Here is a 27771-nt window from a genome sequence, read left to right as displayed (position 1 = left end):
ACAATCGCTCAACCCCAAGTGCGGGGCCGTGCAACACAAAATTAGGTAGGGGCGTTCACGGCGGAAAGAAGATTTTCCGAGGCATTTTGGGCGCTATATATATTTTACTGATTCATTCTTTACGGGCCTAAGGGTTACACATACACTCACGCACGCACATTCTAAACAGAGAAAAGCAATTGGAAAGGGGGTGAGAGGAAGAACTCAGAGGTGCCAAAATCTCCGCGCATATGCAAGCCATATTCGAGACCGTGTTGTTTTCCGAGGAAATAGGCTCACGAAGAAACCTTTGATTTGGGATTACTGGACATGGATCCCGTATATTGTCCTGTTATTCTTCCGTATTATAATTTTTCTTTAAGTAGAGTAGGAAAGATTAGAAATTGCTCTCGGACACATCTCCTCTTAGAACAAAAACAATTTGCAGTATAAAAATAGAATTTTTAAATCAACTTACTCGTAATGAATGATAAAACAATGCAAAAAGACAATACTACAGAAGAGTTACATAATACAAATTCCAAAAAAAGAATAACATGACGTATAAAATATTCCAAAAAAATGTAATAATTTCCATCATTGTTTCAAAATAGCGATATCGTCTTGAAATTTTCAGAATGTCCAACAGATTATCTACAACCCAATGATGTCTTCTTCTATTTATATTTACATCTCCTCGCTTCCTGAACTGAGGAAAAATGTTCAGATTTGAAATATCCGTGGTTAGTGAAATGGATGTACTGTCCCATTAAACCTGAAAATATCAAGATAATGGCTTTGTTTTTTAAAGATTCTATACTCAGAAAATGAAGATAAAATACCACCCCTTGGATGGAAGTTATGCCTCCTGATGAAACGACGCATCATTCTAGCTCGTCCGATATTTTTCCGCAAAATATTTCTCGTTAAAAAATTTCTCACCTTACTCAGGTGTTATAAAAAGTTATCACCTTACTCAGGCTCCATACCGTGGAAACTTGCTAACATTCACTAGCACCTATAATTTGAAAATTTAACCTCAGTATTTTCTCTATAACTAACTACAAAAGTCATTGCATTCTCTGAATTTAATCGAAGAACTTCACCATTTTTTTATTTTCATTTTCCTTATTCTTTTTTCCTATTTCATGTTCTTAAGGTTGCTTCTTCTGCCAAATACCAATGTGACGGTTCGCTATGCAGAACTTGTGGAAGCCGATTTTCAAGAGAAAATTATAATTACTATTTCCCAGAAATTTGAGGCAAAATTTTCCTCGTTTTCGGCGGCGTCTCGGTTTCCGTGACTGGCAGCACAGCAGTGGTCGAGAAGCAGCGGGCACCTATACACGTGAGTGAGGGGCAGCGCGAAATTCGAGCAAGCAGCGAATGGCGCCAAGTGTGACGAATGGCCGGGATCTTTCATTGTCGTTTTCGAAGAGCCTATTTCAGTCTTGGAATCGGAAACGTCATTGGCTGCGGACGTTTCCTCGACGTGACTAGAGATAATGGCCAGAGCAATATTGATTTGGGAGCATAGGTAATACGAGAGGAGGTGTAAAAAATGGCTAAAAGGTTAATTTTTTTATATATATTTTTTTTTTAAATCACGAGATGTGGGTCATTTATAAGCTATTATTTTTATTATTATTATTATTTTTATTATTTTTTTTATTTTTTATATATATAATAAGGGGTCGTGAAGCATATAGTTTGAGTTAATTTTTTTGGCATGGAATAGCTTACATCTCTACAGATATTTAACTGATATTTGAGACTTATGAAACTTAGATCCCTACGAAACATAAGAAATTTACCCTCCATATTATTTTAAACGTTCCTTAAAGAACGTATAGGTAGCAGTTATCATTAGCTGCTTAGCCTATTTTAATTGGTAATCCCACCTATTCACCGCAGAGAAGTTCCTCCTCACTGTGATGAGTGCGACTGCGATGTGATCGTGCAGTATCTCTTGACGGAGTCCGACTACAATCGCCGTGCACGCAACATAGTCGGAATCACTGAGGTGATGGAATGTTTTTTGGGTGATGATCCCGATTATCCTCCGCGGATTGTGTCCTTTTTAAAAAATACTGGTCATGCGAATAAAATATAATTGAAACATTAAAATCCTGTGGCACTGGTTATATTAATACAATATGAATCTTCATTTTTAAATGAATACGAATCAGTAGAAAGTATGGTGCTAATGACCTCAATAATTGACAATTGACGCACCCAAAATAACTGAGCTAAACTAGTAAGCAACACTACTTCAATTGATTTTAGTTAGAAAATGAGGCTTTAAATTGAACCAATGCAATAAAATTCATATTTCGAGCTAATTAAACGGCACATCCTATCCTTATGTTAGACATACCAGAATACCATACTACATACTTACCAGAATACCTTATTAATATATCCATGTGTGCATCGCCCTTATTATTTTAGGTTTGAATTATTGACTCCTTGATATAGAGAAAAATGAAATTAGTATAATGAATAATAATTAAACGTCGGTATTGATACGAATAAGTTATAATTTTGGAATTAAATTCGATCTAATAGAAAAATGAAAATCGCTATTCGAAAAATATAATAAAAATTAGAATTGCCAAAATGTGTATTTAGAAATTGTACAGAGGTATCTCATAGGAACGTGGAACACAAATATATAAGAGTCGAGAGATATGAGAATTTCATATTGCATCCTAAAAATTAGATCATTCCAAATACATGTCACGTACTTTAAAACTTTTTTCATCTACATCCATTAAAATATCCGGGAAAGACAAGATAAATTGTGCTATGCGCATAATAATCCCTTATAACCATATAGTATCCTTTCTTTAGGTTCTTATTGACATTTATTTTCCCCGTCAGCATGCTGACTGTCGAATCGAGTTGAATCTTTAAGGTGTGGAATACTATTTCAACGCTCTTATTTTTACAAACATTCAGACCAGGAAGTCCACTCGTTCAATATACCTGCACTAATTGTAACTTTGATTTCGGATCTTGGAAAGGTGGATAGGGTGCTATAAATAGAAAACAGAATAGAATGTGGAGCCAACAAAAGCTTAGGTGAAGATCAATTTGGACTGGGGAAGGGGGAAAGGCATGCGGGATGCAGACACAGTGATGAGGACACTGATTGACAAGGGTCCAGTATGCGATCTCCGATGTACCTGTTTCATGGACCAATGGAAGGTTTTGGCAGAGAATTCGATACAGATATAAGTGTTGAAGGAGATGAGGGTATTTTGAGGGAGAATAGCCCAGCTAAATAGAGACCCCTTTGACAGACCTAAGATACTTTGACAGTGACCAAATCCGACTAGGGTGTGAAAGGTAAGACCTTGGTACCTTATATTTTAAAATATTGATATTTCCAAATAAATGTTATATGTGTTAAAAAGAATTTCACAATGAGTTTTTGCGCCTTTTTGATTTATCATATTGTAATCTAATTTTAATATGTTTAATTTCATTCGAGCAACTACCAGCTAATAGAGTTATTAAAGTATGATATGCACTAATAACAAAATGCTGTTCTCTGATTTATGTCGCCTTACCGTGGCAACAATTCACCAACATAACGGTTTAATAAACATTCAGGGGTTTTATGGAAACATAAAGACAAGTGGTTATATTTTTAGAAGTTAAAGATACACAGGTTTTAGAAATACAGCGGAAAATCAAATTGAGCAACTTTGAAATTAATTAGCGGCGAAGGTGATTCCACAGTGCAAAAGCAGAATGATTTGAGAGAACAAGTTATTACAGGTGAGCTCAAGAATTACCATAAGGTGATTAGCAAGATTAAAGGAATGGTTGTTATATTTGTCTTTGGGAGGGAGGATAAGCAAGACAGTCTAAAAATAGATTTAGATCGGTAAAAATGAGCAACAATCAGGTGTATCAAACGCAAAGCTAAGTTATCAGTTTCCTCATCCGAAAGATTCCATGCAACACTCAGGGGTCGTTTGACACATACCTTTGGTTCAGCACAGCTATTAATCAATGAGTGCAGTGTTGGTGACGAAGGGATGAAGTTGAAAGAGAAGTGCTACAGATGGTGACCCAGAGTTTCTGGACGATGCGCTGATATTCTCATCGACTGCTTTCATCGCGATCTCCGCCGAAATTTCTTTTTTTACGATTGCAACTGACTGAGAACGATTGTAAAGGATAAGATATTTACAAAAACATTGAGCCGATTGTTAGCTTTTTTTACAATTGATAAGAGGCAAGGTAGCGTGGGATCCTAACTCTCATAATCAGAAAGTTTTCGGAAAGTAATCCGCGGGAGGTATGCCATGCTGGTCAAATAAAAAAAGAAAAACATATAAAGGATTTCACGCCCGAAGGAGAGGAGGGGAGTTTTGTATGGACGTATACGATGGCATTAAAATTAAATTGTTGACTTAGCTCCAAACTGCTCATATTCGGAATAAACGAAAACCTCCACCAATCAATCTTCGGTACGGACGTCGAAAAAACGATACACCACAGACAAAAACGGTTCTCTGAGACTCGAAAGGGACCTGAGGATCGCTCGAATGGTTTGAGAACGACTCTAAAGAATTCAATCCTTCCCTTTTAAACGCCGGTAAGAAGAAAAAGAAGCAACGGCGGGATCCAAAAATTTTCAAATCGCCTCAAAATGAACAACAGAAGGAAGAGGTGTCGCCCTAAATGCGGTGACCTGTCGTCACCCACCTCAATCCTCCTCCCCATTTCGAGAATCTCTCCTTTTTCCCCTCGAGTTTCAACTTTCCGCTACCTTTGTGATGGGTTTGGCAGCATCTCTTCATTACCGGGGCCGCGGGAAGGGGGAATGGGAGGGCAAGGGAGGAGATGGAGGAAGAATGGGAGTGTGTGTGGAAGGTGTCTTCCTCGTGGTGGGCTCCCTAAATCCCCGGCATATGGCATGGACCGATCGGAAAGGCGGGGGGGGGGGGGGGGGAATCACCCTCGCTAACGCCTACCCCTCAACCCCCCAGCTCCTTCCACTCCACCCGGGGTCCGCGTTGGACATGTTGCGCGTGTTGCGCAATTGCGGGCGAGAGAGGGAGAAGAGGGCTAGACATTTTTCGAGTGTGTTGCAGGGCGAAGCGAGGAAGAAGGGGAGGGAGGGGAAGGGACTCGATTGCGGAGCCAGAGAGCGTCACGCCCCCCCCCCCCCCTGGACGCCTCGAATCGCCTCGTGCCCCACAGGGTTCAGGGTGAGGAGACAAAAGGAGGGGGCACATGGGGTGGGGGAAGGAGATGCGATAGTATTGCCGAACGGAGAGAAATCGAGAAGGAATTTGCTGACAAATTGAGTCATTTTGACACCAGCGAATTAATTTTAGCCAAAATTTCAGAACTCCAAATTTGTTTTTGGGAATTTGACAAAAAGGATTATAACGCGAATATATACCTATTATTGCGCGCATATTTTTTTTTAAAGAATCACTCCCTCACAATCACTCCCAATAACAACAGAACACGCATGAGAGAAAAATATCCTACGCTACCTAGCCTCCTATCAATGGTAAAATAGCAAATAATCGCCCCAATTTTTTGTGAATACCTTTACAAACGTCCTCAGTTGCAATCGTAAAAATAAACGTCCGCAGATATTATGACGGAAGCAGTCGATGAGAATATCTTATCAGCGCACCATCGAGGAACTCTGGGTCAACATCGCTAATATTCAACCGGAAGGTGGATATCAATGGGTGAGTGTGGGTCTCAACGTAGGAAAAGACACAGGTATGGGAGTTCCACGCATTTAGGGAAGGATAGCCAGCACTCTTTCCTGTGCTTCCTCATATCGAGCCATTTGATCGGAGTATCCGCACTCTTCACCCGGGATCGGAGCCCGAGACTCCTCGATTAGTAACCCAACACCACCCACTGGGCCACCACGCTCCATATTAAGAATATATTTAGTAAAAAAATCACTGCCTAACTCTAAGCTACTGTATAAACACAATGAAACTGACCGTTTCGTATAGATTCTCTCAGCGATTGAACCCCAAGGTTGTTTTTGGATAGAAGTGGTAAAGCTCATCTCAGGATAAGATGAATTTGTGAGACTTCCATATGTTCGAAGTAGGAGGAGCCAGGCCCTTTCCAAGGTCATCTAACCCTTCGAGAATTTTATTTGAAGGCGTGGGATAGTTTCACTTCCGAGCTCAGCCTTGTGAAATTTAAGTAATTTATACCCCCTCTGGAAATTTCACCATAGTATTTTTAAATTGACGATCCATTTCGTCCAACTGCGGATATTATCAACGGATATAAGTGGGCTTGATGATGTCCTCTGCCGGACAGAACCAGTCGTTGACGAAGACAAAATATTTTACCAAATTTCTCAAATATTTATCCGTCACCTTAATTTCACCGAGATCTAAAAAGAGGGAAATAAATACTTCCGTTGATTAAATGGCCCATCAGGAAGACGTACCACCTATTTATAGCTTTGAAAGAAATTCTTTGATGTAAATATTGTTTGGGTTCAAAATAAAATTCGTGAGTAATTACCCTCATATGAAGCTAAATTATTACAACGATGAATGATTTCGTTTTAGCCTTAAACTATTCTCTTTTTTATAACCATACGACAATGCATTGAATTGAAAACCTCATTTATTCCATCTCACGACATATTTGAATACCTCTAGTGTTATGAATACTACAAAATAACGTAAAATTTGCCCAGTTGGAAAAGACCAGTTGTTTTTGCAGCGATAATGTTCGCAGTTGCGTGAATTATATACTAGGAGAGTGGAAAGAAAATAGTGAAATAATTCACATTCAGGGGTGGTTAACTGAAAGACAATGGATTCGGGGATCCCAGGGCGGGCCCCGCAAAGGTTATCAAGGAACCCTCTCGAGGACCGGGAACCAAGTCAGTGACTTATACGCCCGTGCCTCTCGAGAGGGGGAGGACAGAGGAAGGAAAAAGGATTGGAGGCATCGCCGCGATGAGAGCCAGACGACACCTCCAGGGAAAGGATGGGGGAGGAAGGGAGGGGACGAGGAGTCCCGCACCGTCACAAAGGCGGGCGGGCCCTACTATTAGCGAAACCAAGCATACGCAATTAATATTCTACCAATTCTAGTAGATTTTCCTATGAGGAAGAAAAATCTATCGATCGAATCGGTAGATGGTTAACTGAAAGACAGTATAAAGATGAAGTAGAAATGGGCTAGTATATCAAAACTTACGTAAAAGATAATTGGGTAAGATCAATGGATTGAATACGTATGGCCATTGCCTCAAATTCCACCCCATGATGCTAGAATTTTAATTGGACTTTGAGAAAATTGTTTGATTGAAGGCTACTTAAGCATAAAGACGTTCATTCATAGTTTTAAACAAAAATATAACCAAGCAGTAAAGGATGCTATCTCCTCGCCACCATTCTTTGAGGGCAAGATAAGATTTCGCCGAGATTTTCCCATCACTTCCTGCACTGAGCCGCACAACTCCCCTCCTCCTAGCAACCAACTATCTCAAGATACTAGACATCCACCCATCGTCAAAAGCGCAACAGATCTCTGATAGATATCGCATCCCATAACGACTGACCGACGGAAAAATAAGGAGGGAGGATATAGCAAAGAAAACACACGGGGGAATCCGGTGAGAGTGTAAAAATGGAACAGATAAGGGGGGGATCGTTAGGACGACGGATTGAGGGGGCAGAGGTGGCACAGCGATACACCAAGTGCCTAAATGATGAGGGGGAGTTGTAATGGGGTGGAAAATATAACTATCGACATTTTATTGATGTAATTTACAGGATTTCATTGTTGAGCCAAATTATGAAACCTCCAATTCATTTTTTTTAACGATTCCTGCTAGAAAATTGTAATGACAGTATGGATGATCGTCAAGTTCTTAAGACTGGAGCCTGTGCTATCGGAAAAATTCACAAAAGGCACGAAAAAGCCTTCTATCGGCAAATAATTCCTGTTAACGTGTGTTTAGATACGAATAACTAAATAATGAAAAGCTACACCGATAAATTGATTGCATCTTCATCTCCCTGTTCAAATCTGCGTTGCTTGTGATTAGATTTTGACTTTAAAACCTTATTTTACGATTGTAATGAAAAAAGTACCTGTTTATGAGGTGTTTCGAGTGAAGCACTAACTTTGAACTATGGTAATATAAAACTCGATGTGTAGATATTTATATCGCAAAATTCGCTAAGTAGCCTTACTATACTCGTCTCGCAAAAAAATCAATGATTCGAAAAAATCCTACCAAGACATCTGAATGGGAAGTGATTTGCAAACAGATGAAAACATTATACTTTAATGAAAGGCTTTTCCCCTACTCTCCATTTTCTCCATCTTAAGGAAACTTTTTTATAAAATAGACGAAAGTGGTTTTCAAGCTTTTCATATACTCAAAGTGAGGATCCAATATAGCATCTCTCTTCTGTCTTTTATTCACAAAACCCATAAGTTTAGCTAATCCTCAATAGAAGTCCTCCATGCACTCCATCACAACTTAGAAATAATTTCTCTTAAATGAATGCCGAGAAACTGCAAAGCGCTATTAATCCAATCGAATGTAAATTAAGACAGCTCATTTCAATAAGTGGGAAATAATTTATTCAATCCGCAATCGGATCGTATTTATTAATAGGTTAAGCGCGCTATTTTTTATTATAACTTAAATCGAAACTGGTACTCTTTTACCATGAGAAACCTACAAGTTAACTGCTGAAAAACAAACCACCCTAAATTGGCATTCAACATTTCCTTTCACTTTCTCAAATTCACTCCTAATCAATTATGTCTTCATTCACGAACTAATAAGACCCGAAAGACATTTATTGACCGATATTCGAATCAAAGGTGCCAAAAGGTAAACTCAGGATGCAAGCCAAATGATAATTGCAGGGAAGATGCGGTTGGCATGCGTAGTTAGTTTTCCTCCGAGTTTAATGAAGCTGTCTCCCTTACGGTTTCGCACCCAAAAACCAAAGCAATCAACTACCAGCGAATGCAAATGATGTTCGAGAACAAAGGTGCTTCAGCGGAGGAGGGCCCCAGAATTAGATTAGAGTTGAGAAGGGGGAAATCTAGTCGTCGAGGCAATAGGCCAGGTGTTTGGAGATGCAAAGCAAATGAGAGAATGTGCAGAGAGTCACAATTGGAGTGGAGTCAGTGGGGTGCATGGCTTCAGGATTTATACGTCTGGGAGAATAATACCGGAATAGAGTGTGAAAAAAGGCAGTCATATCATTCACATTTGAGGGAAGTATTATATTTCGTAATCGAGGAAAATTTTCTTCCGCAGATGATCCTCGTATTTTTATTACTCTTTCTGGCCATCCTAAGGGCAAATAATATTTATCGTGTTATTCTACAATGAAAAGAGGTGGTACCTCATCGGTAAAATCTTCTCGTTTTGAATTGTAGACTGTAAATGAGAAACATATCTTCATGTATCCGCGAGAACTTTAAAAACTTTACTTTACTGTTTTCGTGTTTATTATGCGTTGAAAGAAGTATCTCTCTTCTAAAGAAATGGAAAAAGGAGAGCGACAAGCATTCGACGCTGATTTTCAAGTTGGAAGAACATTTACACAATTAAATATTGTTCTTCAGAAATTGACAAATTCGATTTCAGAGATCGAAGAAAGATTAATGAAGTTAGTCCGGCGCGTGATCATTGGAATAGCGTAGTCACGTCGCTGAACCAGCTCGCTCAAGTATGGCTCAGTACTCAACATGAAATCTGTGTAATATTGATTGACAACTTCAATTACCATCGAAGTCAACAACTTCTAATTCCACTCTGATCCTCATATCGGTCTGAACCATACATTACGATTCAGCGATTAACCTCAAGTGCGCAATCACACCTTCGAGTGATTAGGAGGATAGGAAACTTGATCGTAATCATCCACTAGTTGAACAGTATGGTGTACCTACTCCTCGAGAGATCAGTGCAGATGCTTACCCGATCTGTGGCCGCAGACTCGTCAGTGACTCCCGACACGGTAATTGGAGTGACAATGGGTCTCGCGACTCACGAGAGCATTTCACCTATGAATAGGATTGGTCCAATTGGGCTATCGGTCCGGCGGCGGTGATTACGGACCCGCTGACTCGGAAATAGATACGGCCGTCTTGTTTATAAAGTGGTCAATGGGTCAGCGCCATTTTTATCTCGGAACATGCGCGGAAGGGGAGTGTGTTTATTCGCAACAGCGATTGGTATTTTCGCTCGATTTCTTTCAAATATTCCGTATCAGAACTGACCTCATGAATAGCTGGAATGGGCTCTATAACATACAATGAACCTTGCATTTGGCCTACCACTTTTTAAACAATTCATCAACATTCATTCACTAATCAAAATGAAAAGTTTGGGTATTTGGCCGTACAATTTAGGGCATAAGTTCGATTTCAACCTTCAAGATCAATAACCACCTTCAAGGCTATGTTTGTTCCTTCACTTGAACGATTTTTGCTACATGAATTTCAACTCAAGGATCCAATACCACATAAAAATTGTTGATTGAGTGAAGGGAAGGGGGTGATGCTGTCAGGACAGCAGAGATAAGAAAAATAAAACGCAATATGCGGCCAATTACAATGGTTATATTTTATGGAAAATGATTTTTGAGTAGCATTGATAACATTTTATTATTCGCCTCAATTTAATTTAATTGTTGAAAGAATTTGCGGTTTTTAGTTTACATGTATTTGATACTGCCTTTGGCAGACCGCTGGTAAAATCGAACGGAAATAAATGGGTTTCAACTGCTTATATGAGCCAGTTAGTAAAAATAGAGTTGAGGCTGATGATACACAATTATTGGAATTCTGATTTTTCTACATTATTTGCTTTCCCAAAACGACATTTTACCATAATTAATAACATTTTATTTGTACAAAACACAAAATGAGCATAGCAAAAATCGGTCACAAATTTTCCATTTGTTATAATAAACAAAACGATTAGTTATTACAATTACATTTAATTATAAAAATTACATGATATTAATTAAAATGCTTTAAGGTTGGCAAATATGAAATTCCTATATAATTTAATAAAAGTGATTATTACTTGTATTAATTAGGGGTCGACCAGTTAAATTCAATGATTAATTATCTGAAATTAATGTGGCTTCTGCGGTAGTTTTGTTTGATCTGTTCATTAAAGTTTATTGAAATACGTCAAATTAAAAGCTATGGACTAAAAACGTATGAATACATACTTGATGTGTCGTAAGATTTGAATTTGTGATCGTGATTCAAAGTTTTCCATTGATAAGTGATATCATATGCAGTTATTGGGCTGAGTGGTTAAAATTAATTCTTAACCCTTCAGGTCAGGCGGGTTCCATTTTGGAACATATTTGGTCGCTTAGCGTCTCAAAGATATCGCGCCGTTTAGCAATAAATAAATTTTAAACTAATATGCGAAATAGTTATTTTAAATGGAACGAAATTTTATTAGAAATTTTTTTTTCTTTAATGAGTCCTAAGTTTACGGATGTTATTTTTTGGAAGGTACATATTAATAAAAGATTGGATGTATCTTCTTTCGACATTTTTTGTCTCTCAACGGAGTGAGATATCCATTGTAAAAATAAACCGAGCTGAGAATAATGTAAATCTTCTCAGCATGGTTTAATTGTACAGTGGATCATATATTTTTAGAATCATTCGTGTGAATATAATTTTCACAACTATTAAATATTATTATCGTTATTAAATACTTTTTTATCCCTCAAGTGTAGCACTTCTTTTGAATAGCAGAACTTCTTGCGTTTTCCACTCCCTTACTTCTTTTAGAAAACTTTTAGGTGAGCCCTTGGCCAAATCATTCTCATCTTAATCATTACCCATGATTTCATCCAATTCTATCGTCCTTTTCCTATACTCCAATAGAAACATAGTAATTTTAAATTTCCTTTTCGCTTGCTTTGCCGCTGATTCATTTGCCAAAGATTTCAGACAATATCCTCATTGTTGAAGTTTACAGTATCAATTATTTTCAAGATAGCCTAATTTGGTATAGATTTTCCCAACACTTAATATTACATACAATGCTATCATGAGCCAGATATGGGCATCGAAATGTAGTACGTATGTGTCTCATAAGTTGTCTTCAATGTCCACTCCAGATTTTGAAAATAAGTAACAATATCGGCTTATTTTTACAATTCCCATGGATTCAGTGATAACTGGACTGTGATGCATTGACTGTATCAAAATGATTTTTTTAAATGTTCGTATGACTCAGTCACTCAAGTGATTTTTCAATACGAAGTTAGGCTTGTATAAGTGAAGGTAGAGCTCACCTGGAACTAATTCACAGGCATGTATGCTTCACACATTCAGGGTATGGGGGCCGGTTCCTTCCTGGGTTACCTCTTACTTCGACGATTTTGTTTGTGGGTGTCCAAAGACGTGAAATCAGTACAAGACAGCAAAGCCTTAAATCCATATAGTGATGAAAATTATCTCTCACTTCGTATGTATCAATGTAGTTAATAGCTGCTTTTTTTAATACAAGTGTAATTTTTTCACGTTTATCGTTACTGTGATTATTTATACCTTGTAAAACAGTTGTCTAACATCATTTTGCGTTAATGCCTCCAATAGCTTGGATCAATCCTCATACAAGATTTTACGAGCTATTGTTGAGTGACCTAGTCCATCTAGCTGTTTTCCATGACACATTTCATAATATGAGGGGGAGAAATTGTAGACCATATTAATTGGGAATAAATTTATTCCGAACGAGATTTATGGGGATTTTTTGACGAAATCCTCATCTGAAATTTTGATGAATGGCAGACAAAACTCGCCGTATCTTGATTTTAAAGAAAGATTCCGGGAAATAATTTGCTTTGTGGCCTATTAATTCTTTGGAAATTATATGCACTAAGCTCTAACTCAATTTATATTGAGTTGCTGATGTTAACTTAGTTTTGTAAAGGGAATTGCATGCATTTCAATAAAACGGTGGCGTTTTTAGTTGCTTATAGAACAGAAGATTGTGATAGAAGAAGACACTTTTGCTTATTTTGTGTCTCAATTCAACGCCATTTGGATAATAGACGTAATTAGTTTTATTTTAGCATAAAAATGTGTGAGAATTATGTGTTCCGGTTGAGTGACGAAAAATTATTTGTTTCGATATGTATATATGCGAATGCAAGGTTTGCTCTTCGAAGGAAAGACGAAAGGGATTGGCGTTGAAATCGTTCGTCTTGAGTATGAGTCGGAAGGGAAGGAACCGATATCAGTCTCAAGGTCAAGGATGAAGTTAAGAAAAAAGTTGCCTCTTTGGGTAATAGGAATTTGATGTTACCCAGAATGATTGACTTTCATTTGATCGGTGTTGACGGATCATTTGAAGCCGTATTTTCCGTGGCTAAACTTTCGCTCCTACTAATTTATCCTTGCACAGAAAAGTTACCCTAAAATATGAATCCAGTTATCTTGGGAGACATTTTATATTTTAAACGAATGTTTCCAGAAATTTATGGAGGTGTTACTGAGTGGACTCGATGCGAATTATTTATAAAACCCATTACGCTAAATTTGGAGCTTTATATGACAATTTTTAATGACGCAATTGTTATGGCAATGAATTTCATATATTTTGGCAATCATCTGGATAATGAGAGGATTTGTAAGTATAATTGAGGGTAGTAAAAGCGATTTTTGGTGATTGAAGAAATCGGAGGAAATGAACAGGGTATGTTATTTAAGAGTATCGCATTTAGATAAACTTTTTCATAATTCTTTCATAAGGTATACACAACTTGTAGTTTAATATGGCGATGGTTTACAAGGTAAACGATATTGTAAAATGTCAAGGCCATTTTACACGAGGCACGTGATTGCACAATCTGACGTTCGTACGAAGGCGCAATCAAAATTTCGCCGTGTTAAACGGTGAATTGCGAGAATTCATGGATGCGAGACGGCAAAATAGCCCCTGCTATAATTCCGAGTTCGATTTCTCGTAATTTCAACATCCGATAGATGTCGCAGTGGTAACCACGAAAGTTATTCAGAATATTCTCGTGAACTGAGCAAAAATACCCCTAATTTCTACTTGTAAATAAGTATCGGATGTGAAAATCACAAGTTGTGTGAGAGTAATTATCTGAGCACCTATTTGGTTTGCTAACTTTGGTTGTTTGCCGATCATGGTGTCTTGAATAATGTCTTGTGATACTCCAGTGGTAGATAAGTAAACCCAAGGAAATATCATTGGAATATCTGTTTTCGTGCATCTATGCATAAGTGTTGCATTAACCATTGAACTATAGGAAGGTTTGCGACGCATTTACTTTCTAATTCTGCCATACCGGTTTAATGAGTGAATGATTAATTGAGTCATCTCGAGTGTACTTTCTATGAACATACAAGTAATTCAAGTTCATGGTACGTTCCATTAAAATTCCGAGAGATAGGAGATCCATATATATGATACAATATTCTTGAGGATTCCATTAATTTAATAGATGTAAAAAATTTGTAATTTTCAATTATGATTTCCGTCTTATTCCGATTTTTGCGCGTCGCGGAAAAGTATAAATTCTAGGTAGACAGGCAAAAGCAATCTAAATTGTGTGTGGGATCCTTATCTCCCTTTTCACTGTTTTACCTTATTAATTGAACACATCTTATCGTCAGCTTGAGTTTCAGGATAATCGCCTTTGTGTCAGTGCATTTACACGAAACAGACCAAACATAGGTATGTCAACAACGTTGCGCACTGCATTTCGTTTGTTCCTTGCTCTAACAAGTAACACGCTACTCGCGCAACAGACGACGAGATTTCGTGAATGAATGCTTGATTTCGAGTCTCGTTTAAAGCGGTAATGCATTCATCTGCGCAATAATTATTGCATGCAATATTGAGAAATGAATGCAGTGCTAACCTGCCGAATGACGTGCCCCGGGTAAAACGGCCTTCAAAGAAGCCATGCCATCACTTTTTTTTTCAATTCAAGGACCACTTTTACCCGTTCGTGTCACTGAATCTGTTTCGTCAAATACATACGAAGATTTTATTATATTTAAATATCAACTGCAGTGCTGTTATAATTGCACTGCAGCTTTGCCAGACATATAATATGATCTAATTACCATTTAATCTGAAAGATGTCAGAGGGCATAAATGAATCAATCGGATACGGTACATTGAAATTGTGATTACCTGAAAAGTCTGATTTCTACGCATTCTCGTTTTCGGAATGTATATTATAGAATGACACATGTTGATTTGCTAAAGACTCTTAAAATTCGTTGGGAGTTAGACACAGAGGTTACAGGGGCAATAAAAACTACCCAAATGTAAATAGTTCACTTTCCATAAACCAGGGCTTACTTTCTTGTATCAATGGCAAAATATCCAATCAGCTCCTAGCATGAAAAATAATTGATGAGAAGGTAAAAATGATTCATGTGCAGAAAATAGCAGTAGCAATCTTTGGAAAGATACGGTGATTTAATGCTTTTCAATTGATTGTATCATCGTTGCATTCATTGATAAGAATTATAGCTATTTAGACAACTTATGAAGGTAAGGATTATTAAACATTTATAAAAATTGCAATCAAAGCCCGGTATCGATCAATGAAAATTCGGAGAGTTGTTGCACGAATATGCTCCAAGGGTTTTCAAATCATGTCTCAAAAAGATTATGACAGAACTTTACAGGAGTTACACATTTATAATATAGTCTTTATCCAAGCTGATGGGAAGTTACAAATGCAGTTACCAATTAAGTTTTCATAAAGGAACGTTGGCATAGGTTGAAAGGACGCGGCAATGACAAGCAAGGGAGAGATATCTGTTCACGGTGGCTCACCGGTGACTAAGGGAGGGGTGGGATACGGAGGTGGAGGAGGTACGTTGACAGTTCTACGCGAAGGGGAAGAAAGGGATGACTCCTGTTTACACTTTTAGCAGCCTTTTTCATAGCAGTGCAAGAAAAGCGTGGGGGCGTGAAGATTGTTGGTTTAAAAGTGGATTCAAAGAGAGATCAACAGCCTGTTGGCTGCTTCTTTTACACGAGGAACCGAACACAAGCCATTTAACCCGGGATTCGGTTTACCTTGAGGTATTATTTTTCAAATCGAGGAAATACCAAATTTTGAATGACATACTTTGATTAGGCTTAAAATATATCGCCATTTCCCTGCAATGTTTTACGAGGAAAACTATTACAATGCGAGTACCATAATAATGGCTTCCCTTCTGAAATTCACTTTCAATAGGAACCACTAGCTTTGATTTTTTCCATAGGCAATTGGGGTATTGTTTGAAAGGCATGTTGCTCTTATGAGCAATATTAAAACTCCAAAAGATTACACGTTTGGTGTTTAAATACCCTAATGCAGTCCCTGTTTATTATTTCAAAGAAGACAAGTCTTAAGAACAGAAAGTGAACACTAAATAATTTTTATTACAACTGCCTTCATATAGAAGAGTATTTATCGTCGATAGCTGGAGAAGTGAAATTAAAAAATACCATTAATTTCGAATCTTATCGTAAAAAATACTAATGAAATAGGAAGATTCCCGTTTATTTGGCTCACGTGATCGTCCTCTGCAACTGTAGATACGCGTTGTTATAGAGGAAACTTAGCTACTGTAAATGTATACGTACTCGAATAAGTAACATTGGATTGATTTATCCTTAGATTTCGAAAATTGCAGATGGATTCTGGAATGATGAAAACATCGGGAGGAAATGTGAACGGAAAAAGAGATGAGTTATCTCGTAAATATATTATGATAGTTGTAGTCGAAAGAGAAGAACTCAATAGCTTTCAGAACAAAAATAAATCAGTCACCACCGATGCTCTTGAGAGTTGGAGACCACACCAATCCGTTTTCTCTCACCTCTTGCCAGCAATAGTGAATTATTAGAAAGGGAATCCGAAGGACGATCCATTTTTCACGCCATGGATACCTACGGTCCCAGACGGATAGGAAGCACGTTGGGTTTCAAAGGGTGTCGCACGGGAAGGGCGGTGTGAATTGCAGCGAAGGACTCAATTCGCGAATTTGTCCACGCGACGACGAACGTCTCCAATGGGGAAGAGAGGAAGACGCCAAGAGGAAATGAGGGAGCTGCTGCCGGTGTAGGATTAATTCGGAGTGCTGGGATGGGTGCAAGGAGGTTTTTGGGACAGGCGAATGCAGGGCAAAGGCTGGGAGAGGTATGGAGACGGTGAAAAAGGGCGTTCTTTGGCTGGGCGTGGTGATTTCCGTATACAGAAATGGGGGAGAGATGCCCCCCTGTGGTAGAAGAATGAGGTAATGTGAAGCAGGAGAAATTGGTGACGTGAGGGAGGTTATCTCGAGTGAACGGGGGAGCAATGGAATTCCTTGGAAGTAAAGATGGCAAAATGTATGCTTTCTAATTATATCTTATCGTTGAAAACTCCAGGGGGCGCAGATTTGAGACTTATTGGCTATACAGATGTTCCAGCAGCCAGTGTACTCCGCAAGAATGTTCAAGGGGACAAAAATATGCACTTTTCTTTGCATGTCTGTAAAATTTGAAAGGCGATAATTAAAAGTTGTATCGGAATATTTAAAAAAATGTAATAATTGATAAAAGTAACAATTTTTTTCAATAAATAAATTTGCGATGCATTACCCAAAAAATATAGGAATCATCAATGAACATAAATTTTGCCTTTAGCCATAAAACTATAACTCTTGTTCAAGTATTTTCTTAGTGTGAAATCTTATCATAAATATCGACTTGATAGACCGGTGCTGCCAATTAAGTTTTCATAAAAATAATTACACCGATAGATAATATATCAGCGTGTGGCTACATGTCTAGGGTTCTATGTTATCCTGAGGACCACAAATTGACTAGTGAATGATAGATTGATACCTGTGGTATCGATAATTCTGCTTGGACGCTAAGCATAGAGCTATTAAAGTGCAACTCTTATGGAACATCAAAAAACCAATCGCACCTCTGCTATTATTTTCATTGCTCTCCATTGCCCGATTAAAGTCACTCTACCCGGTGGCGCAGCGAGGGGGGGTTTTAGGGGATAAACCCCCCCCCAGAGCTCAGAGAAATGTTTAAGTTTAATCCATTTTACTTAATTGGATTGACATTACTAATAGAATAGTGTAAGGATTAACAAAATATCCCTCAGAAAGCCGAAAAACTCACCATTTTGAACTATTTATCTTAAAATTTCGCAATTTATTAATCTCGCACCTACCGCTTATCCTAGTGGGTATTCTATACCCCCACACACCCCGGTATTAGTTGCACCTAAAGTCCCCCCCAGCCTTAATTCCTAGCTGCGCCCCAGACTCTACCCTCCTTTTCATCCGTCTTAATTGACTCTAATGACTGCGGTTGTCCGCCGCATCTTTCTGGAAAGAGACCAACCGACGAGGATGGCAGGGTCAGGGGGCGAGGGAAGAGGAGTAGGGAGGAATGAGAAGTGGCGATGAAGAAATGAGTTGAGAGGTTGATTTAGGTGTTGGCCAATTCGGAAAACAGAGGCAGTCGCGAATACCGCAGGGAAAAGAGGTGAGCTTGAAGGAGGGGTGGAGAGGTAGCTAGGTCGCAACATCCCCTCCCCCCTTGGCCCACCCGGCGAGGATAACAATGGTGACGAATGTGGCGGAGGAGGCGGGGGTCGCTTGTGTTTTCTTGCGGAGGAGAGAGGGGGGGGTTGAGGTAAGGATATTGGGGGAGGGGGTAAACGAGTGGAGAAGTCGTTCTCCCATAGTGGAGGGAGTTGGAGGTGCCCAAAATCACCCGGATCGAACTCTTGAGGGGGGGCGGCGGGGGATGGTTGCGTCTCGTGTCCGCAGTTACGGTGTAGAGAGGCCTGGGGGAAATGGTAAGGGGGGTGGGGGAAGAGGGTTTCCAGGTGGGGGAGGAGGGTGGGGTGGATGATTCGGTTGTGTTCGGAGGCTGCTTGTGTCCGGCCAAGGAGGTGGAGGGAGGATTAGGCCGAGGGTGGGGGGCAGGCAGGGGAGAGGGGAAGGAGAAAAGCCTCCCCCCACCCCTCGCCTCATCAGTTGGTGGTACCGCAAACGGGGCTGACGCGATTAGTTGTGGTTTTGCATCGGAGGTGTGTGGATCAGCGCGTTTGATCGGGCGGTTTTGAGGACTTCGAAGACCTTCCGGGGAGGCTAAGGTGAGTCCAGTACGACGTCCCAGTGGTCCCCAGCAGAAGCCCACAGAGAGTACAGCGAGGAATTATTCCCAAGCGGTACACCGGAGGTGATGTTACCTTCCTTCCTTTAAAATAAATCCTGCAACCGCCCGCTGCGTGATCTCCTTTGTCTCCTTGATCTTTCTATTCTTCTCTCCGTCCACCCTCGTCAACTCAATGTTATTGTTGGCTTCTCTCGAGTTCATTAGAGCACGTAAGAGTCAGCCAAAGCGTGCGTCGCAAGTTAGTTCTAGAGTTGTAGCTGGATGATTGGGGCTTATTCTATATCCCATCACCGAGGTGGACAGGTCGTAAGGAAGGATGAAGAGATTATAGAGCTAACTGTGAACCAATTTGAGTGAAAACGAAGAATGTGACAATGCTGTGAGGTTGACACGGGGAAGAAAACCTTCGGAAACTTCCCTTTTGACAAGAGGAGGAACGACCTGTTGTCCTCGGAAGAGATCTTCCTTGTTCCCCCTCTGTGGAGTTCAGGTCATCCCGATTTTTATCAGACGCCTGAGTAGGAAGAGCTGTCTCACGGACACAGTCGGGGGAGGAAATCCCCAAGGCGGGCGCCAATTTCTCAGAGGTGGAAAGCCAGACAGAGGTAGCGTGTCACAGACACACGCCCCTCTTTTATATGAGACCAGATGTTGGCAGGAGTATCGTTATGGGGAAAGGGATGAAAAAGCTGTATACACACAGTCGCCCACGTTCTGGAGGCGAAACGCGAGTGAAGGGAAAAGAGCGCGCTTGTGAAATGGGGCGGATTGAGTGAAGTTTTATTTATTTCAAGTTCGGTGTCTTCATGGAAACGAGTCGCGGACAGACCGGGTGAGGATGTGATGCCAAACCTAAGCTGAGAGGTGTTTTCGAAAACGTCAAAGGTCTAGGGCAAGAAGATACTTTTCTATTGGTGATAAGGGACCCATTATTTAATCCACGAACAGTCAAAGGGTTAGGCGAGGAGGCGTATCGCATTAATGGCATTGAAATATGGAAGGACGAAAGTGACGTCTTGCTGAAAATCATATCTTCAAAAAGTTGTTTTGTTACCGGTGATCGATCGAGTTGTCTTGAAATTTCCAGTTAGTTAAAATATCGCTTCTTCCAGATGCACTATAAGATTTATCAAAGTATTCACAGTGTCTCAAGAGCATTAATGTTTTCACCTGAGAACCATTACATTATATATCAGAAAATCATTCCAATTTCATTACATATTTTAACATTTGCATGACTACTACGATGTCATATATTCTACACGCGATCATAATTAATTTAATGCGATGGAAAATAGAATAACTTCTCTTTAAAATAAAGATATGTTATTTTCTTGCCATCAATAGGGGAGAATTTTTGAATGTTCTCCTAATTATTCATTGCAGCAATCAATAATCAAAGGATACTTCGGAATATACATGCATCAGGATATGTAGGTGAATTTTATGATACCGGACACTATATTTTTCAGTTTAAAGAGCCAAAGAATGCTTAAAACAACTGAGGATTTGCCTAATGAAGCTCATAAAAAATAACAAGTTGTGTATGAATAATGTTTTCAACAACAATGCTGATTCTGGGCTTATTATGAGCCACGAGCAGGCGTTGCAGTTGGCGTTAATATATTGGTTTTAGTCGGCGAGTAACACCATTGAATGAAAAGTTTTTGTTTCAGGTCTTCAATCCAACTTTGACACATCGAAGAGTAGACGCTCTCTCGGGAGAAAAATACGTGATGAATCCGTTGGAATACTAAGCCAAACGAACTCAGCCATCGGTGCGCAGAGGAGACTGATTGCAATTCCGAAGACGTTAGTGTTTTATATTATTTTTAGTTCTAAGCCTTCGCCAGCGAGTGGTTTTTATGAGGTGCTAAAAGTAAAGTTGGAGCAAGACGTGGCAAGATACTCTGGGATAACTGGCTACGGGAAGATATATGTTTCAAATTAGGGATACCTACGTTCGCTTCGTAAAATTAACCGCTTTAAGACGCCGGTGGCGCTAGTGGGAGACCGTCGAGTCTGGTGGGGGTGGAGGACCCTATCGGTCAAGGACTCGGTCCAATATTGTGCTCACGGTTGAAGAAGCTATATGCGGAGGCGAATCGGGAGCTTGCCTAGGGATCTGATATTTGAATCTAGCGAGATCAGTTACCGCTCAGCATTAGATTCTAGGTCGACTTCGGTCGGAAAAGGTGACAATGGATAGCGGTCTTAATGCCGATCGAAGACATTTGAGTGAAAACACAGAGCAATGGATCCACTGCTGACGAATTAACACAAATATTGCATAGGGAGGAAAGCTTTATTCTTAATTATGGTCAACCCTCAGGAAATAATATAGTGTATTCGCACATTGGGTAATGGAAGCCCAATTGGTTGTTCGTATATTTGTCATTCTTGTATAAATATATAAATAATGATATTGAAATTTTTATTTATGACTATATCATATTGATAAATACGAATTGCGTACTAAAATACTGTAGTTATATCTTTTGGATAAATTATTTTACTTTTAAACAATTTAGATGCATTATAATTATTTAATTTTGGTTTTATTTGTCATGATTTTACCTCGAACTAATATTATATCATATTCCAATCGATTTAACTCTAAAAAAATGAAAAAAATATGCCTTCTGTTTATACAAAACTATTTGTCATGATCATGTTAAGGGAATTTTGAAATTAGCTACAAAAATTATATTCTTGATCAATAACGCGAATAATCTATCATTATAATTACTAGATTAATATATCAACTATAATAATTTCAAACAATTAAATAAAGACTATTTTCTGGCCTGCTGGTTGAATTTGCCTTATGAGTGCTAACATAAGAGCGGAAATTAGACGCATTAAGCCGAAGCGGCTCAACTACGCCATGTAAAATGATTAAAGCGATGAGTGATACGAAAATAATTAATGAAAAACCCTCAATTGGTTATTTAAGTATCATTAAAAGAAGCAATATATTGCCATAAAATTAAATTAGGGAAAATGGAAAAATGAAAATATTTTCTCCACAAAGTCGGAATGAATGTTTTTGCCACAGTTTAAAGAATTCAGGAAAGTGACAGAATAATTATTATCTTTCTCAATGATTTTAATAAAGTACTTTCACTTGGAAAGTGGTCTTGACTCTATAGTCAGGTAGTCTTTTCGAGTCATGGAACGTAAATGAAATTTTGTTTTTTTTTTCACTTATTGTTAGTAAAATAGAGTAAGTAAACCAGTCCTATTTAATCAGCAATGACATTGAACATATACCTTAGGAGCACGTTATAATTTTTTGGCATTATATTCGCAAAATCAGAACGTAGGTTAATGAAATTGAAACGTTTTCAATATTAAGAACTTTCTTGGGTGGTGGTAAAAGCGTCAGATTCAAACTTGTTTCTTTCTTTTTTTTTAGTCTGAATTTTTAAAAATCATACAAATAACAAAATTTTCCTAAGTAACAATAGAACAATAGAAATGTCAGTACAATTATACGAAAGATTCCATTTTAATGAAAACATTTACTCTACCTTGAGATTTTTTTATCCTTAAATTGGAATTGCCAAAGAGCGCATAAACTTGCTTTAGGGTTAACTATCGCCTGGAAGACTTCGACAGATCACCCACATGGCAGGAGAGAATTCCGTGGTAATTTTATAATTTCAATACTAGACACGAATGGAAATTCATTTTTGGAAATACTTGAATGAAGAAAGGAGAGTGAACTCAACAAGCACTTATTAATAAACAAAATGCGATTTGAAATTAGGTGGATACAGGGATTTTGAGTTGAAAAAGTAAATGAAAAAAGCCATATGAATATTAGAGAGGATATTATTATTGATGTGGAGAGAGCGTGAAAACTGAAATAAAGGAAAAGGAATTAAGAAGATAACGGGACGAGGACAAAAAAGGGAGTAAATAAACCAGGATGGAAAACTTTTCGAGTTCATAATATCATGAATCATAATAAAATGTTGTTAACGGATTGTTTTTCTTTTCTGTCGACATAATTAAAAACTAATAATGCTGGTTATCTGCTTCGAAAAATCTTGATAAGGCTTCGAGGCGGATTTGAGGAAACTCATCGGGAGGAAAGAGAAAAATAAATACCGGTCAGTTAATCAATAACGGATTAGCTCATGTTATTAAATCCTGAAATAAAGGGAGAAATTTAATTTTGAATAAAGTATCGGTTAGTTAATGGCCGTAAAAGTATAATATGCACGCTTCTTCATTTAGTTAACGCTGCAAGGGGACGGCGCATATTGACAGGAATGCGTGCCTATAAAATATGGAATTTCATTAGTAATATAGTTGGTTTCTTTTCCCGTGCCTTGTACGTTAACGCCTCATGTGATATTCTTTTGAAACTATCTCCATCTCGAGACCGTCTAGTGCCATTAATTGTGAAGACTCTTGGAAGAACTCATTTTATCACGGAAAATGGCATTTTATCACGGCATTGATGGAATCAGCGGACTGTATTCAAGCTTGCTTGATCCACTAAATTTCTAGATGAAAATGGAACCTGCTCAGAAACTGCACAGAAAATTGGAATTTTTTAGATTCATCTGTCAATATTGACTATGTCACCAATGAAAACGAATTTTCGCAACCCTGGATACGCGCTACATTCTTTCAACTGCGGAGTGACTTCTATATACTTGAATTCCCTGAATCTGAAGAATGCTGTTGCAGGAGTGCTGTGCGTTTTTCATTGGTCATTTTCACATTTTGCAAGTAGTCTGATGAAATACGAAAAGCAACCTAGGAGGCGTTGCTGGGTGCATAACCCAGGAACATTATGGACGAGAATAGCCTAGTTAACGTCTCATTATATTATTAATATTTGAGACGAGAAATAGTTACGAGACAATGAGAAATTAGTCATATATAAATAATTTCTCATTGACCATGAGACAATGAGAAATTATTTATATATGACTAATTTCTCATTGTCTCATGGTTAATTACGGTCTTTTGTACAATAAACTCTTTTACTTATTTTTCTCCGCGGGTGTATTTAACAGTCGTCATTGATCACAATAATAAATAACAAAAGATTTCATGAAGTATGATGTCGTTCTTAATCGCGCGCAATGTCAAAAGAAACCACCAGATGTGCATTATAATGTTTTACAAAATCAAATATCCACATCATAAGCAATATAAAGAACACTAAATATTTTGGGAACAGAGATGTCACTTTAGAAAAATCCCAATGGATATGGATTGGATACAGCCTGGGTATAGACGAATATTTTGCGAGCAAGACTCAATAAAGAAAAGGCAAAAGGAAAGTGAGGTGAACAGACAGATGATTAGGAAATGATAAGGTATAGAGTCTGGGAAAGCACAAAGGTAATAGCGAAGCTTGGAGGGCAAGGGGGAAATTTCCATTAGGAATGGGAATAAAATGCCAATACTCCACTTATTTTAAATAAGTGATTTGATACGACTGGATACGATACACTATTGAAAATGGGTTACGAGACGGAATCCGAAATGTCGGCTGCCTTCATTTTTCTGACCTCCGCGCAATCCCGAGAGAGGTATATTCCTTCATAATGAATAAGAGATATTAAGACAAGAATATTTACGAAATGCAACCTCAATCACATTTGTGGAGAGGTAACAAATTTTGCGTCATGATCGAGAATAATTGTCGTTATTAACCTGTAATTGATTCAATTATGCATTTATAATCCCGTCCTGGCTGATTTTAATCGTTTTCTGACGTCCTTCTTTCCAATCTTTCCCCCGTCGACAGGTTCTAATCAGCCATGGATGACGAGGCACCCAACTGGATGGACGACACCGAGGAGGAGGCCGCACCCGCGGAGGCGGCCGAGGCCCCCGCCCTAGAAGGCGGCGAAGGCGGCGAGGGCGCTGCCCCACCCGCCGAGGGCGAGGCCCCGCCCCCAGAGGACGAGACCCCACCGCCCCCCCGCCCCCGCGACCCCAACCGTCCCATCTACTTCCGCGTGTGGACCCGACCCAAGCACCTGCAGTACAGCTATCTGTACGATTACCGCCACAACTACTACGACGATGTCATCAACTACCTTGACCGGCGCTCCCGCGGCGTGACGGCCGCACCCGAGATCCCGCGCCCGCAGACGTGGGCCGAGAGGGCTCTCCGCACCTACACGCAGAAGTCCCGCTCCACCGAGAGGTCAAAGGACGACGAGCTCCTGACCCGCATCCGTCAGTCCAACTACAACTACCACTACCACACGAGGGAGTTCTTCAACCGAACCCACAGCTCCACCTACATATAAAGAGCGGTCAGGTCATGGGGGCGTCGTGGACGGGACAACAAGGTTCCCGACGCTTTTTAGTGCCACACGAAAACCGTGGAATAAAGAGCCATATCAAAACCCTTGAGAGAAGAGATCGCGAAGGGAGAGACAGGATAGGAAGTAAGAGAGGGAAGCGACAAGATAAACGAACTGTCACAAAGTGTGAAGACTATTTACGATGTCACCGAAAGCATGTTTCTCCGAGGAGGAAATTGTTCACCGATCCAAGCTGATCAATCGATTCAAACATCTTGTTCAATACCAATGAAGGCCTTTGATTTCACGTTTGAAATCCATAGTGTTTTCTTGGGATTTGATACTACCATTTCCAAGTTATAAGCTCACGAGCGGCTGCATAAGGTGTGGTCGCCCTACTCACCTCAAGAACTTTTCCAGCACGACCTTTATCTTGAACGTGAAGCAGTGAGTTTGTTGTTTACAAACAAATAATTGGAATTATGGAATAAAAATCCTTGTAAAATCTGTTATCCAATAAATTCCAAATATAAAAGACTTATTATTAATAGAATGGGTTGCGTTTCACATATGTATTTTCCTGGCATTTGTCCTCAACAAATGTGTATTGTTGCTGTAGCACGGATAGTATCATAATAAGGAAGCTAACATTATAGACTGACTCATTCAATATAGCAATATGCCATAGCTCCTACTTAACAATCACACCAGTTTTCCATAGTAATTGCACATATATTGTAATAGTCATTTATGAATGAAAATATAAAGTTAGAAAACTGTCTTATGCATTGAAATGTGTGTGTGATATCTTAGACTGCTCACTTCAGGTTTAAATACCATAATTTGATATTTATTTGTACATAATCATGTGATTTTTCGTGTAAATTTACCTTACTATTCCAAAGATATAGAGGTAATTATTCTTAAAATAAACACCAATAAAAACTTGGGAAAATAATGGAGATTACATATTTCCCTATCCGTGAATGGAGTCACTAATACATGGAAAATCGAACAGATACAAACTAAATGCCATTTAGGTAATATTCATTGCTATCGGCCCATTTTCTTCTACAATAACTTGCTCAAACTATGCTGAGTTTCAACATATTCGAGCTGAAGATGCTTGCATATTTTTCTGAGTTTCTTGAGAACTATGAGCAAGGTTGACACATCGTTAGCTTGGAGAACATCGCTTATTAATTGTACATGGAAAAAGTAATGCTCGGCAAAATGTTCGTCCCGTATCAAGAAAGGAAGATAGGAAAATTGGTAAGTTACTCCATGTATTCCTTTAAATTCCAGCTTAAATCATAGAATATATCTAACATGAAAAATGAGCCGAGGACAGGAGGAAAAAGTAGCTACTACGACGTGCATAATGTTGTCAGGAGATAAGAATTCATTTCGTCTATGAAACCTATTTTGGAGCGAAATTAAGCTAAACCAAATATGGATAAAAAGCTCTAAGTTTGGAATTTTAAGAGAGTACATTCATATGATCTTCACATTTTAAATGGGCACTGTCGGTTTTCTGGTACTTACCTTTTTTTCTTCCTTTCTTTTTTCTTTTCAACTTTTCTTTAATTTTCTTCATTTTTGAGATATTATTTCAGAGGCTTTTGGTAAGCCGTAACATATTTACATTATTAATTAAATTTACCTTTGTATCATCGCTGTAATTGATAGAATATATAAACCACCTTGGCACACATTGACGTACACGGGATATCTCAGACTTAAAAGTATCTATAGATTTGAATATACTGGTAGAACTTCAAATGACTCAGGCGTTATTTAGTGGAAGTTCGACATATTTAAATAAAATGAATTTGCACATTTACACAAGTATTTATACATTTATATATTTCCTCAGAATACTTGCGGAAAAGTGCAAATTCATTTTTACTGCTAGAAATAAATATCAAAAATTATTCAGAGACTAATTCGCTGGATGAATTATGCTCTTGCTGTACAGATCTTACTTAAATCTTACTTAAAACTCCCTCAGAAGAGATTGCCGCCAAAAGATTAGGAAGGCTTCAACGCTGAATGAAAAGGCTTCATCCATTCCGTGCTTTATTGATCAACTTACGCACCTTAAAATACCACGATTGCGTTCCTACCTTGAAACAGACCCCGAAATGCTAACCTTGACGGCGGACACGGTACCAAGGTGGTCAACAACAGCGAACGGATAGGGATGAAAAATTTCAAAACAAAATCTGCGACTGTTGACCACGCAAAGAAACCCTCAATAGAAATTTCAATTACTTAAATATTTTTCCATCCCGGTCTTAT

The 27771-nt window shown here is 38.8% G+C and overlaps 1 protein-coding gene and 1 long non-coding RNA gene across 5 annotated transcripts in view; one reads left to right on the top strand and one right to left on the bottom strand.

Moving 5' to 3' along the window:
- Positions 1-4877, bottom strand: part of LOC124167539 — a 118301-nt gene extending 113424 nt beyond the window's left edge. For both annotated transcript variants that reach the window (XR_006866711.1, XR_006866712.1), the window contains exon 1: positions 3977-4877. This is a non-coding gene — a long non-coding RNA (uncharacterized LOC124167539). The remainder of the gene's footprint in view (positions 1-3976) is intronic.
- LOC124167511 (flightin) lies at positions 3270-26007 on the top strand. Of its 3 annotated transcripts, none has more exons than XM_046545455.1 (2): positions 3270-3330; positions 24963-26007. In XM_046545455.1, the coding sequence occupies exon 2, from the start codon at positions 24976-24978 to the stop codon at positions 25471-25473; it is 498 nt and encodes a 165-aa protein (XP_046401411.1). In that variant the 5' UTR covers positions 3270-3330; positions 24963-24975; the 3' UTR covers positions 25474-26007. The 3 variants fall into 3 exon arrangements, with proteins under 3 accessions (XP_046401411.1, XP_046401403.1, XP_046401420.1); XM_046545447.1 differs by lacking the exon at positions 3270-3330 and adding an exon at positions 19009-19163; XM_046545464.1 differs by lacking the exon at positions 3270-3330 and adding an exon at positions 19229-19249.
- Positions 26008-27771: the final 1764 nt, after the last annotated feature.

This window comes from Ischnura elegans, chromosome 1 (assembly GCF_921293095.1).
Source record: "Ischnura elegans chromosome 1, ioIscEleg1.1, whole genome shotgun sequence".
Lineage (NCBI taxonomy): Eukaryota > Metazoa > Arthropoda > Insecta > Odonata > Coenagrionidae > Ischnura > Ischnura elegans.
Note: the sequence above shows the minus strand (reverse complement) of the source record. Positions and strands in the feature narration are given on the sequence as shown.